The 12086-nt window shown below is 42.9% G+C and overlaps 6 protein-coding genes across 6 annotated transcripts; 3 read left to right on the top strand and 3 right to left on the bottom strand.

Annotated features, from left to right (window-relative positions):
• Positions 1–117: 117 nt before the first annotated feature.
• BDB00DRAFT_236241 (uncharacterized protein) lies at positions 118–1084 on the bottom strand. The gene is made up of 3 exons (XM_053116598.1): positions 1049–1084; positions 837–972; positions 118–753 (listed from the first exon to the last, which is right to left on the bottom strand). Exons 2-3 carry the CDS (start codon positions 908–910, stop codon positions 183–185), a joined length of 645 nt encoding a protein of 214 aa, XP_052981779.1. The 5' UTR covers positions 911–972; positions 1049–1084; the 3' UTR covers positions 118–182.
• BDB00DRAFT_236301 (uncharacterized protein) lies at positions 815–2198 on the bottom strand. Its single transcript, XM_053116599.1, has 3 exons — positions 1382–2198; positions 1220–1306; positions 815–1125 (listed from the first exon to the last, which is right to left on the bottom strand). The coding sequence occupies exons 1-3, from the start codon at positions 2005–2007 to the stop codon at positions 1041–1043; spliced, it is 798 nt and encodes a 265-aa protein (XP_052981778.1). The 5' UTR covers positions 2008–2198; the 3' UTR covers positions 815–1040.
• Positions 2199–4374: 2176 nt separating this feature from the next.
• On the top strand, positions 4375–5937 carry BDB00DRAFT_813631 (uncharacterized protein). Its single transcript, XM_053122775.1, has one exon. It carries the CDS (start codon positions 4486–4488, stop codon positions 5872–5874), a length of 1389 nt encoding a protein of 462 aa, XP_052981777.1. The 5' UTR covers positions 4375–4485; the 3' UTR covers positions 5875–5937.
• Positions 5938–6718: 781 nt separating this feature from the next.
• BDB00DRAFT_759958 (uncharacterized protein) lies at positions 6719–7402 on the top strand (the record flags this gene model as incomplete). The annotated part of the gene is made up of 2 exons (XM_053119177.1): positions 6719–6901; positions 6998–7402. 2 exons carry the CDS (start codon positions 6719–6721, stop codon positions 7400–7402), a joined length of 588 nt encoding a protein of 195 aa, XP_052981776.1.
• A 1018-nt stretch (positions 7403–8420) lies between these two features.
• On the top strand, positions 8421–9088 carry BDB00DRAFT_760075 (uncharacterized protein; the record flags this gene model as incomplete). The annotated part of the gene is made up of 3 exons (XM_053119186.1): positions 8421–8496; positions 8582–8885; positions 8998–9088. The coding sequence occupies 3 exons, from the start codon at positions 8421–8423 to the stop codon at positions 9086–9088; spliced, it is 471 nt and encodes a 156-aa protein (XP_052981775.1).
• BDB00DRAFT_813625 (uncharacterized protein) lies at positions 8956–11471 on the bottom strand. Its single transcript, XM_053122774.1, has 7 exons — positions 11146–11471; positions 10423–11050; positions 10072–10353; positions 9811–9986; positions 9584–9733; positions 9230–9489; positions 8956–9123 (listed from the first exon to the last, which is right to left on the bottom strand). Exons 1-7 carry the CDS (start codon positions 11343–11345, stop codon positions 9077–9079), a joined length of 1743 nt encoding a protein of 580 aa, XP_052981774.1. The 5' UTR covers positions 11346–11471; the 3' UTR covers positions 8956–9076.
• Positions 11472–12086: the final 615 nt, after the last annotated feature.

Genomic DNA, 12086 nt, shown 5'->3' with positions numbered 1-12086 from the left:
TACTTTTTCGGGTAAAGAGAATATCAGAAAGTAAGAGACGAGAAAGGGGATAATGGAGAAAATTACAGGGGTGAATGGGGGATATATGTGAGATGTGTGCATGTTAGTAATTTTTGGCTTGCTATAGCTCTATAACCTGCTGAGTCCCGCTCGATAATTTTGTGCTTAGCGTATGTTTTGCGTTAATCCAATTCATCCATTGGATTTACTTGTCGAAAAGCATGCTGCTGTTGCTGCGACCCTTGTTGATTTGTGCGTGGAGTTGTTGCTGATGATGCTGCTGGTCGTGCTGCTGGTCTCTCTCGCAGAGTTGCTGGTGGCATCCGAGGATAACCATGTGGACATACATGCATCATTGGATGATGTGGCAAGCCCCACAAGAGATCCTCGTCTTCATCATCTTCCTCTCCGTCTTCATCTTCATCATAATAAGGGTCGTCATCGTTTTCATCGTCATCGTCATCAAATACATGATCGAGTGCATCAAGGAAGTCATTTTCATCATTATAATTGCCGTCGTATTCATCGTCATCGTCGAAGGGATGATGGTGGCGATGGTGCGAATGGTGATGCGGATAGTGGAGGTTAGGAGGTAATGTACTTGGATCAGCGACCCAGACGCCTACAGTTGTGGTGCCAGCCGGTGATTGGAACGTGTATGTTCGTCCGCCCAGTGGATCACTGTTGGCTGTCTGTTGTTGTTGTTGTTGTTGTTCTGATGGTGGAGGTCGTTCTTCCGGTAATGTTGATCGACTTTGAATATGCAAATATATACACGATATACGAGCTCAATATTCGATAGTAGTATATCGTTTCAGTACGCCAAATAAACATACCACATAGGACAAGTTGTGCTAACTCCCAACCAATGACGGATACACTTGCCGTGATATTCATGTTTGCATGGCATCTTGATAAGCTCAGTTTTAATACCAAATGCATCCTGACAAATGATGCATTCGGTTTCTACATCTAATAGCCAAGCAAAAGATTCATAAGCTCAATGTAAAACTGTGTCTTATCACATGTTGTACGATGGGTCACTGACCTGGATCTCCTTCCTTGAGCTCTCGCTTTTCAAGTTTTTCGATTTCTTCTGATGATGCAGCAACACGCTGAACCGATCTGCAACATCATGAATTTATATACACGCTTAAAACATATTCCAAACCCCTCCCCCAACACACGTACACGCACAGTAATTCAATAAATCACTTACCCATCCTGATTTTGAAGCAAATCATTGAGTATGCTGCTCAATGGATGTTCGGAACCATCACGGTCTGGAGCAACCCCATAAAGCATACTATCATTTCAGATTTAATAATGGTTCTAAATGCGGAATATATCCACGGGACTAACCAAGGAAAATAACTGTTACCTGATCACATGCTCAATCATTGGTACGCCATTTTGATGAAAGTGGCTATGTGCATGATGGTGATGGAGATGAAGACGGTGGTGGTGGTAATTATCGTCCACTTCTTCCAAGTCATGGCGTAGTTCGTCTCGAGCCATCCGACTATTATAGTCATATACTTCGTCATTGAATCGATCGATATCGTAATCGTCCATTTGATTTATTGGCACAGGTCGACGACGTGTCTGCTGCTCTTCTTCTACAGCACGCCTGTAATATCTTCTCCAGGGATGCAAATGCTCATCCTCATCCTCGCTATAATCCGGTTCGTCATAATATCTTTGCCACGGGTGTTCAAAGTCTTCATCCTCTGACATCTCTTCTTCCTCTTCTTCTTCGACGTCTTCATAATCTTCGTCTCCATCGTCGGTTACTGGTTCTTCGCCGTCGCTCGCTGTTTCTGTCGACAATGCTGTTACAATGCGATTAGCTCGCAATCGTTCGTGTTCGCGTTGTTGTTGTTGCCGCTGCCGTTGTCTAAACCCAAGCGTGGAATTCAAAGTTTCGCTCAATCCGTCTGCCCCTTCGGTTGAGCTCGATAAATGCACGTTGGATACATCGTCATGGTTGTTGTACATAAGGTCCATTCGTCTGGCTGCTCCTCGAGATTCTAGATGTCGATGCACGTCAGATTCTTCGTCGCCTCTGTGGTCACTATAGTGAATCTATTGAATTACAAAGCTACCTAGTTGAGCTCCTTTATCTCTGTTCGCGCTTGACAGAGGTAAGTAAGAGAAGATAAGCATACTTCTTCAACAAATTGAGAATGACAAGCACCGCACGCGGGCATGGGGGCTCTAAACACATTTGTGTTGGATCGACATCGGTGACAATAGTATCGTGTGGCACCGACGCTTGTCTGTGACATTGGTTATATTTATAGAATCGGGCAAAGAGCCGTGCGGAGCAGAAGGATGAGGGTTGGTTGTATGAATAACACAAGAAGTTCAGAGAGGAACAAGCATTAACTCAGCGGTAAAACATTCGAAACTTCAACTCCGAAACCTGAAAGATCGATAAGCGGCAGGACCAACCAAACAGTAATACTAGACGCTTCATTTTCCTTCCTGTTCCATAATCGTGGTTGCACTTTAGAATATCGCATTCAAACGATAGTGGAGCATTCGCCAGTATGTATTAGCTCTCTTTGAGATGCAACTGTCACAGTAATATACACGGATTCTGACAAGCTGTATTACTAACCATGGGCAGTAAAAGAGAGGGAGCATGTGACATTCATTGTTTGCTACTATTCCTTTGACTAAGTTAGTCGCCAAAAGAAAAAGAGGCATGGAACCTACTAGCGGAGAAATTTTAATTAATGGCCGATGAAGCGTAAAAGGAGCGAAGTATCATCCTCTAGTATCAACAGCAGCCTGAAGGCCCGGATCAATACTTGTATCAATTATTACGGACACTGTTCACTGCATACACAGTCTAGACCAACTAATATGCCCTTTGTTCTTAGAACATATGTTACCGGAAGACGGTTAGTTATAGAATATAAACGTTTTACACTGCTTTGTTCCTCTCTCGATGCTTAATAGTAATAATGAATGTGATGCAATGGGAAAAAAGAACAAGTTAACTATTAATAGTCAAAGGTATATTCATCATGTCTTGTTTCTAAGTAACAAATCACAAAAGCGTTACTATGTATCTTTTTCTTGCTAAGCAACGACGACTAATTCGAGCAAAACAAAGGTCTGCTATAAGTGCTAACTCAATCTTATGTTAAATTGCTTCCCAGCGAGTACATCGTGGTCGTTTCATATCTTTCTGGATGAAGCAGCATAATAATGATCGACGAATTGCATATCCGACTCTCGACAATGGGCAGCATGAAATTGGTGTAACCTTCCAGGATCCATGCGGGACAAACAATGTGACCCGTCAAGATTCATTGGTTATGGATTCTTATTCTGTTTGACAGGTGATAAGCAGTAGCTTGACATCATTCAATTCACTGATTATATTCCTCATTGTACTTAGCTCACAGGTATATAAAGATCTGTCTTTACTCGTCTAGTTTTTCCTCCTCAATTCTTTTCTTTACTCTCTTCTCCCCAAGTCATACGATCTCTCACTTCAAACAACAATTAAAACACCACAGCGATGAAAAGAGCGGTGACACGCAGAATGTTTGTTTCGCGATATGCTAATGGCGGACACAACACAAGCAACAACCACAACGCACACATGATGAATACACATCAGCACAACCGTCTGGGAATCTTTGAATTGCCTTACGACATTGTTCTACGGATATTCTCGCATTTGGATCAACGCAACCATTTGAAATGCATGGCGGTTTGTCGCTACTGGTACGACGCGGTACCGCAAGTCAAAAGTCAGCAAGCCTGGAAAACAATTCATCTCACAAGACACGATGCTCACGTGCTAAAGTATCGGCGGGATCGATGCCTTGGGCCACATGTCAAAAATGTCACTTTTGACACAATACGAAACGAAGAAGACTTGTATGTCCTGATGCGAAAACTTCCCGATTGGGGGTGTACGCAAATAGTGTCTTTGGGTAAGAAGAATCATATACATACAGTAACCGCAGCTTGGATATTTAAGAAGCTTGTTCTTCTAACCGCCAAAACATTTTATTTTTCCTCATTCTATCCTACTTAGAATTCGAAGATTGTACCACTGACAACCAGGTTGCTTTTTCTGATCTGCTTAGAATGGTTGTGCCTCATGTCAGTCATTTAAAAATGATTCAACATCGCTCAGCGCTATTTTTTCCACACGTCATTGCTGCATGTCCCGATCTCAGTCATTTCGTGTATAAAAATCCCACCCTTCGCGCGTACAAAAACCTCATAAATATGAACGACCAACTCAGCTATATCAGCAGAGTCCCATTACCACCAGGTCTTTTCAACAATATGGTGTACTTGAGTTTGGATGCCACGGTCGATTGCGAACGGTACATAGAGCCCATACTGCAACGCTGTCCCAACCTCCGCTATTTTATCGGTGAAAGTGGGGAAAGCACTTCATTATCATCATCAAGACAGGCTATTTATTCAGAAGCTTACTCGTTACATGATGTGATGGGCCACTCCATTGCCGCTCGACTTGGCCCATTGCTGTCTCGTTGGTGCCCTAAACTCATCCATCTCAAAGACCACTATACTTACTGCGATCGTACCGAAAACGTGCCCGACATCGACGGACACAATAGCAGCGACGACGAAGAGCAACAACAGCAACAGAACGGATTACGTTATTTAAATGTTTTTGAAGGGGTTGGTCAAGAGCATATTGGTCCAGCATTGCTACGTAGCCAGAACACGCTTGAGTACTTCTCCATGGAGATGTATCCAGATGCGTTTTTGGAGAGTGATGATTGGTCACGCTTATTCCACACCCTCAGCTTTTCTCGACTGCGATCATTGAATCTCTACAACGTCGATTTTGACAGCACCTCGATTGTCACGATGCTCAACCAAAGTCCAATGCTGGAAACTCTGACTCTGAAGAACCATATACCTACAATGTCAAATCCACTATCACCACTACAGCAACCTTTGCGACTTCAAACGATGCTGTTCGTACGGACGCTACACTTGGACAACATTCAACCTTTCGATGGTCTATCCCTTACTACGCTTCTCGAAAGCTTCCCAGCGCTAGAGAAACTCGAGCTCATTGACTTACCCTCAACACTGAGCTTACCTCGTATTTTCGGACGCTTTTCGCGCTTAGGACATCTTCACATTGAAAATGTTCCTTGGACCTACTCAGATAACGACTCTCATGTTCCAACCAGCAATGACTATGCCAGCATGCCTTTCGATTGCAACAGCGAAACCATTGCTGCAAGATTTTTTCGACAAATACCTGCATGTGAAATGAAACTCAATGTTTTCCACCTAGAGCAGGACTCAATAATGCCCGTAATTACAACTAGAAGATTCTCCTACGACCCTTTACTACTTGCCCTGGCAAAAATTTCTACGATAAAAGAGTTGCGTATCGACCTAGATCCTGATTCTTATACAGACGAAGGATTGCTTACGTTTCTAAGAGAATTAAGCCTTCGACAACAGCAACAACAACAACAGCAACAGCAACAAATAACAGCAGGAATTGAATCGCTCTTACTCCGAAATGTACGTAGCATGACCAACCTGGCGTTATTTGATGCTTTGGCCGAGCTACCATGTTTGAAGACTTTGGCCGTATTATCAAGAGCTATGCCTACGTGCACAGAAGTCAACCTATCTGGATTGATTTCTATGCTGCAGAAGAGTAAAAGTATGACTCTTGCAATGTTCGAAAACGTGTGGCTGGTTTCTCCTGCAGATTCGTATACACAAGGAGCTTACGACGACTTCGCGCCCCACCTGGACGATGATTTGGAAGTATGGATGCGTCAACAACTATTTCATCGATATAATGTTAGCTTGGATGACTATGATGTTTCTATAACTCTGTAATATAAGAGAAAAACTGACATGAATAGTGTATGATGAAATAAATACTTTTCTTTCAAATATTTATATGCAATTATGTGTTTTACTTTTCCTTTTTTTTGCTACCAAACAGTCTTCGCATCCTTAATACCCGGACTAACATGCATTTAAAGAAAAAGAACGAAAAAGAAGTCCGCTACAAAACGCGTTCCGCAGCGACATCGCGTTTATTTCGTGTCGAGTCAATTTTTTTCTTCTTTTTTCTCCTCTCTACACTCGTTCCCCTTTTTTCAAGTGTTTCCACAAAGAAAATGACGGGCAATTCATTCTCGTTTACTTCTCGATCGCCTACAAGCATGCGCACAAGCAATGGAAAGACACTCAGTTTATCACTGTCCAAAAGACGCAAACTCAGTGCCCCAGAAAGCGATTCACCTACTGCTCTTGCTTCAGGAACGAATGAAATTCAGGTAGATTTTTCTGCTTTCCCACCTCTTCATAAACTTGTTACTGAATCGGTGTTAATACTTGAATATATTTACAGGGATCTTCTGATAGTAGTAGTAGCGTAAGCAATAGCAGCAACACTAACAACAACATTCGTTTCTCAAACAAATCGATCGATTCACGCGCCTCGTCAGCATCTGGGTCATCGTCTGGCAGCTCAAAAAATCTATTACTAAAACCAATCAAGTTTAAAAAGGGAGATGTTGATGACGAGGACGATGAAGTATTAGACGATGGTGCATTCAACGATGACTTTGCAGACAGTCCTGGGTTCTGGGACGAGCTGATTCAGGCGGAAGAGAGTATCACTCAGGGCAAGGGCAAGCAAGTAATCAAGAAAGAGACTATCATTGAAGAACAGATGGAATCTTTATCGGTATCGGTCGTGCCTGCGCCACAACAACAGCAATCGCTATCGCCATCTATCCAAGTATCAACTCCTGTTCCTACGAAGCGCAAGATAGTGGGCGAAAACGTGTTTGTCGAATCATGTGTCAGAGAATGGCAAGGTTCTCGTATCAAAGCATGGGAAGGCCGTTACCTCGTAAGTTCTGGTTGGTTGAAAGTATTGTCATGACGGGTTGGAAGCCAGCGAGGAAGAAAAGAACAAGCAATATTAATGAAGACCCGTTTTTTATAGAATCCTGAAGGTTATTATTATCGTTTTGTGGTTCCTGGCGAAGGTCAGCAAAATGGCGGCTGGTCCAAGCACGAGCATGGGCTGTTTATGGCACGATACAATGAGTGGATGTCGAAAGGCTGGAAAATTGGTGCATCATGGGGGTTATTCAGCAAAGGAATTCCACATCGCGTTGGCTATCAATGTATGAACTACTACCGCAAACTCGTCAGCGAAAACAAGATCAAGGACGATTCGTATGCCATGGTGGGCGGTAAATTGAAACAGATCCACAAGGAACGTGCCCCAGCAGGAGAGATTCCGACGACAGAGTTGGGCTCAGAGTGGCAGGATGAAGAAGTAAAACATGTCGAACAGGATGTGGATCGATGGCTCAAAGAATATCACCGTCGTAGTGGAGTGTAAGTTTTGTTATACAGCTCGCGGGATTTAGCTCAGTGGCAATTCATAACACATGTATTATCCGCTCCTAGGGTACAAACGGCAAAGCCGACTCCAGTACCGAAAAAGTCCGCGCCACGCGTAGCTCGAACAACCTCATCTTCATCCAAAAATCATATCAAGAATCTAGTTAACAAGATGCCGCCACCTCGCCCATTCATTTTCGATGATGACGATGTATTCATGGAAAGCACTGAGCCGGACCGTGTACATTTAAACAACAGTCGCAAATACGACTGGGAAAAGGAATGGCGTGAGCGATTGGATACCTACAAGGAGTTTATGAAACCGTTCCTTCATCCTAGCACTCGACATGCTTATTGGCAATCAAAACAAGAGTGGCGAAGAGGTCTTTTTACAACTGAAATGTATGTTTTGACTCTCTTTTTCTAATATATGATAGGCAGCTGTCTTACTAACAAGTTCTTCAACCATACATTTGCTTTAGGCTACTTATGAAGAAGCCAGCCAAGTCGGCTGCTTTGGAAGAATCCAAATCCACGATAGTATCGACAACCCCACCAGTACGGCAAGCATTCCTTTCGAAATGGTTTGCTGGCGCTAAGAAGCCGAAAACAGATACACCTGAAGAGTTTATTTCCAATGTGCGGATACCCAATGAACTGTACAGCGGCGTACACCAGATCATGCCTTTGGCGATGAAGCCAGTCGTTGATGAAGACCACGTTCACTACTACGAATTGGATGACATGATGGATTGCACTGGTATGCTAGAGGCCGTGCTCGGTGAATCTCAGCCAGGCTTTTCTGCGTTAGAAGGCATTCTGGTGGACCCACCATGGGAGTTCTATATCAAAGATGGGCGCAACGACGGACGATGCACTTGGAACCTAAAGCATGTGGTAAAGAGAATAGTTTTTTCCAAATTATTTAAATCTAAAGTGAAAATAGAAAGCATAGAGCATGACTAAACAGTGTTGTCTGTTCCTAGATGGATTTGCTTAAGAAGATTGTAGACCATATGTCAGCTGGCCTGGTTTTTATGTGGACACATAAGCTTCTACAAGCTGACGTAGTTAGAATGATGGATGCCTTGGGTAAAGATTGAATGGGAGGCAAATTGTTTTAGGGAGGAGAATAACCACGAGAAGAAGGCTTACATCATAGTTAATCAACTTTTAGATTGTAAATACGTTGAGAACCTTGTATGGTTCAAGAAATCAATCAACAACGACATGCTCGACGAGCCAAGCCCATATATCAGCTCGACGAAAGAGATTTTACTCATGTTTAAAAAAGGCGATGGGTTCGAACTACGCCATCAACGCTCCCCGGATGTCATTATCGACTTTGAACTTCCTCCACAGCAGTGGATCAAAGACGAATTTACCGAACCGAAGCCACAGGCCGTGTATGATATGATTGAAACGTTACTGCCTCGTGCCGGATACAACGAAGAGCTTAAACGCGGGCGCTTACTAGAACTGTAAGTAGTGTTTATAGTATTGATCTAAAATTAAAGCACGGAAGAGTCTTTTTTATTACGGATTTAATTCCTTTTATTAAACAAATATGTATATACATCATCCTTTTTCTAGGTGGGCCAAGCGAGCATCACCCCGACGAGATGGATGGATCGCATTCCATCAACGAAAGACTTCAATTGTAAATAGTATACTACACACATAGTCCCACCAACGATGCGGTCATTTTCCGAATCGTTTCTATTATCATTGGCACATTTATACATATTATTAGTCGTTTAGCAAAATTCAATAGCACGGATGTAAATATACTTTTCTATTAAGGAAGACGATACAATAGACATACCTTCCACATCTGCTAAAGATGTATCCTTTTTAGCGGCTATCAAATACATTTCCGTGTAATCGTCTGGACTACGCCGTCTTTCTGTTACAATTTCGTCTTCCTCGTCCTCTGTGGGCGGTTCTTGATGGTCGCTCGTTGAATCTGGATCAGTGCTAGGTTGCTGACGCTGCTGTTTTCGGCCATGCTTATTGTACACACGTCTTGCTGCAATCCAGTAGTTTGCCGTAGAGCGCGTATATACCTCACTTGTGTTTGGAAACCTATAGAGGATAAGCAATAACGATAGACATTCAGCGAAGGAAAAGGCATGATGGTTTATTTCACATTAAATAGGAGAGTTTGTGGAAAGCTTACGTTTCAAAGTCACTGTTGAGATCCAGTAGTTGTAAAAGCATATCGTTGCTAACTGTAAATGAGTCCTTTCGCTGTTCTAGCAAAGTGGAGCGCATATTGAGGGTGGCGTTGTCGTAAAAAAAGCTGCGGAAATGCTTTCCTAATGAAAGGCTGATAAGAAGAAAAAAGATTGATTAGCAGACCAGACAAATGATGTAGATCCAAGTCAAAATGCGGATACTGTTTACCTCTTTTCCTGCTTGGTTTCTTTGTTCTCCTTCACTGTAGCAACAGCAGTATTCAACTCGTGTTTGACAAGAAAACCTTCGAGCTCGGGAAGACTTGTTGTGCTGGTAATAAATTCGTCGGCGCCATCAGCAAACGAGGGTATTAAAAAGCTCCACAGAAGGTTGCTTTCATTATGCTAATACGGTACTCGATATTATTAGTATAAGCCCCCCTTACACACACGCTACGATCCTTCTATTCGCATTTGTGGTTTTTCTTACCTTATAGATGATCAAAAGATACTCTTCAAGAAGCTCCTGTTCTTCCATAGCCAACGCAGACCTGCTGCTAAGATATACCCGTACAATCTCGTGAAATTCACCGTGGATCGGCTCTGTGCGAATTTCCAGGTCTGGGGCAGCTTCTTCTTGTTGTTGCTCTGTCGGTTCTTGCGTATCGGATGAATCTTCTGGTTTGCTTGAGTCTTTGGTATTTGTTGATGAGAAATAGTCAAGGATATGGGTATTTGACAACGTTCGCGTGAATGATTTAAATCCGGATAACTGTTGATTTTTTGCTTGGTTAAAACGTACACTATTCTCTCCTCCAGTCACAAGCATAGCATATGTTACCTTGTCCTTTCTGGTATTGATAGCAGATTGTTCCTGCTGCAGAATATCGTCCTGTTGGTGTTGCTGCATCTGCTGACAGACATACTTACGCAAGGACCGTACATCTACCATACTTAAAGAGTCCGAGCGATAGACCAGCTGATCCTCATCCAAAACCATTATATGAGCCACTTCATATTCGTCCTGCAGTGCTTGATCTAATTTTCGCATCGGTTCTAATTCGTCCTCGTTATACCGGATCGTCGGCACACCGTTGAACACGCCGGAAAATACCATCCGATCAAGCCGATCAAAATCCCACTGCCAAATCCATTCAGAGAAAAACTCCTCAATCCGATGCATCAGGACACGACGATCCAAAATATCCAGTATCGATGTCATAGTTCCGTTCAGCAGCTTGAACTGTTCATAACCGAGCTTGAGCACGCTCTCGATTGCTCGATCATTCAGCTGAGAATCCAAGTATTCGGTTACAAGTTTTTCTTTGCCTTTTTGATCCTTGACTTGTTTGCGCAAAACGGAGAGTTCGATACACATATGCAACCAAAAGCCTGGCTCTGGCTGGAGAAAGACGAGTCGGTTCTTTTGCGAATGGACGTTCTGTGCAGAATGCGACGGTGAAAATGCCCTGCAGAAGCATTACAGTAGTGTTGTTAAGTGTGTGTACTTGAGAACAACTCCTCTTCTTGATAAGGCAAGATGTGAAATGAAACGATGCGTTACGAGCTGAAATTCACCAATGCTTGTGCTAATCCAACCTGTTTCATCTTGACGTCGGCTGGAACCACTTTTTTAGCGGTGTAATAGAGAATTTGATCTTTAGTGTTTTCCTCGGATTGCGCGAGAGACGGATTATAAACACAAAAATAAGATAACGTTGGTGGAGTGCGGCCAAGTTGCGGCATTGCTGATGTTGTCGCCATTGTCGTGGTGGATGAAGCTGTCGTGCTGCTCACGAGGGTTTGCGTGAGTGTGCGTGAGTTTGTTGAACAAGAAAGCTGACACAAAACACGAAAAGGTTGTGTGAGCTGCAGGAAAATTGTGTGGAATTATTCATTCATAGCACCGATCAACAGCTTGTTGTGCTACTGCTTCAACACACATCGAGCATGTGGCACCTTGCTAACCTTTATTAGACCAAGACCGAAGGCCGAGGAAGAGATTTCCATGTAGTATATGTGACGGATGAAGTAAAAGAAGTATAGAAAGATGTATTCGCCTTGCATGATGCTAGCAGAAGAAATTCTTTGGTAATCTTGCTTTCATGACAACTGGGTACAATTGAAAGTAGTAGCTTGATCTTCCTTCCAAGGCTGTTTTTCTTCAAGGCATGTTAATCTCGATAACCCCATACTAGCCAATACTGTTAATAGCCTGGATGGGTGACGGGTCATCTTATATACTTGGCATCGTGTCCAAGCAGAGGCATGGCTTAATAAAAAGGCGTTTTCATCATCCACGCAACTGCTTCTGATTTCTTGAAGGTGCATCAAATATATCATATACTACCTCTTTTTCGCATCATATACTGCTAAAGTTCATCAGCGCTACGTATTTGTATTGAGTAGACTGTAAGCAATTGGTGACTGATGCAAATGTCAAAAGAATATCAAAAGCCCATACTAGCATTATTCTCTGCTAGCATCAAAACTACACCATGAATG

This window comes from Zychaea mexicana (genome assembly GCF_025766255.1).
Source record: "Zychaea mexicana strain RSA 1403 chromosome Unknown BDB00scaffold_20, whole genome shotgun sequence".
Lineage (NCBI taxonomy): Eukaryota > Fungi > Mucoromycota > Mucoromycetes > Mucorales > Lichtheimiaceae > Zychaea > Zychaea mexicana.
This window is presented reverse-complemented; position numbering and strand designations above follow the sequence as displayed.

What these genes read in the sequence shown, in the direction of transcription:
- BDB00DRAFT_236241 (XM_053116598.1), bottom strand. Translation starts at nt 910, where the DNA reads ATGCCATGCAAACATGAATATCACGGCAAGTGTATCCGTCATTGGTTG. An exon ending in AGCACAACTTGTCCTATGTG is followed by an intron (nt 754 to 836) that starts GTATGTTTATTT and finishes GCATATTCAAAG; the next exon opens with TCGATCAACATTACCGGAAG.
- BDB00DRAFT_813631 (XM_053122775.1), top strand. Translation starts at nt 4,486, where the DNA reads ATGGGCCACTCCATTGCCGCTCGACTTGGCCCATTGCTGTCTCGTTGG.
- BDB00DRAFT_813625 (XM_053122774.1), bottom strand. Translation starts at nt 11,345, where the DNA reads ATGGCGACAACATCAGCAATGCCGCAACTTGGCCGCACTCCACCAACG. An exon ending in ATCTTTTGATCATCTATAAG is followed by an intron (nt 9,987 to 10,071) that starts GTAAGAAAAACC and finishes GTACCGTATTAG; the next exon opens with CATAATGAAAGCAACCTTCT. An exon ending in GAAACCAAGCAGGAAAAGAG is followed by an intron (nt 9,734 to 9,810) that starts GTAAACAGTATC and finishes TCTTCTTATCAG; the next exon opens with CCTTTCATTAGGAAAGCATT.
- BDB00DRAFT_236301 (XM_053116599.1), bottom strand. Translation starts at nt 2,007, where the DNA reads ATGGACCTTATGTACAACAACCATGACGATGTATCCAACGTGCATTTA. An exon ending in ATGATTGAGCATGTGATCAG is followed by an intron (nt 1,307 to 1,381) that starts GTAACAGTTATT and finishes CTGAAATGATAG; the next exon opens with TATGCTTTATGGGGTTGCTC. An exon ending in TTGCTTCAAAATCAGGATGG is followed by an intron (nt 1,126 to 1,219) that starts GTAAGTGATTTA and finishes ATGATGTTGCAG; the next exon opens with ATCGGTTCAGCGTGTTGCTG.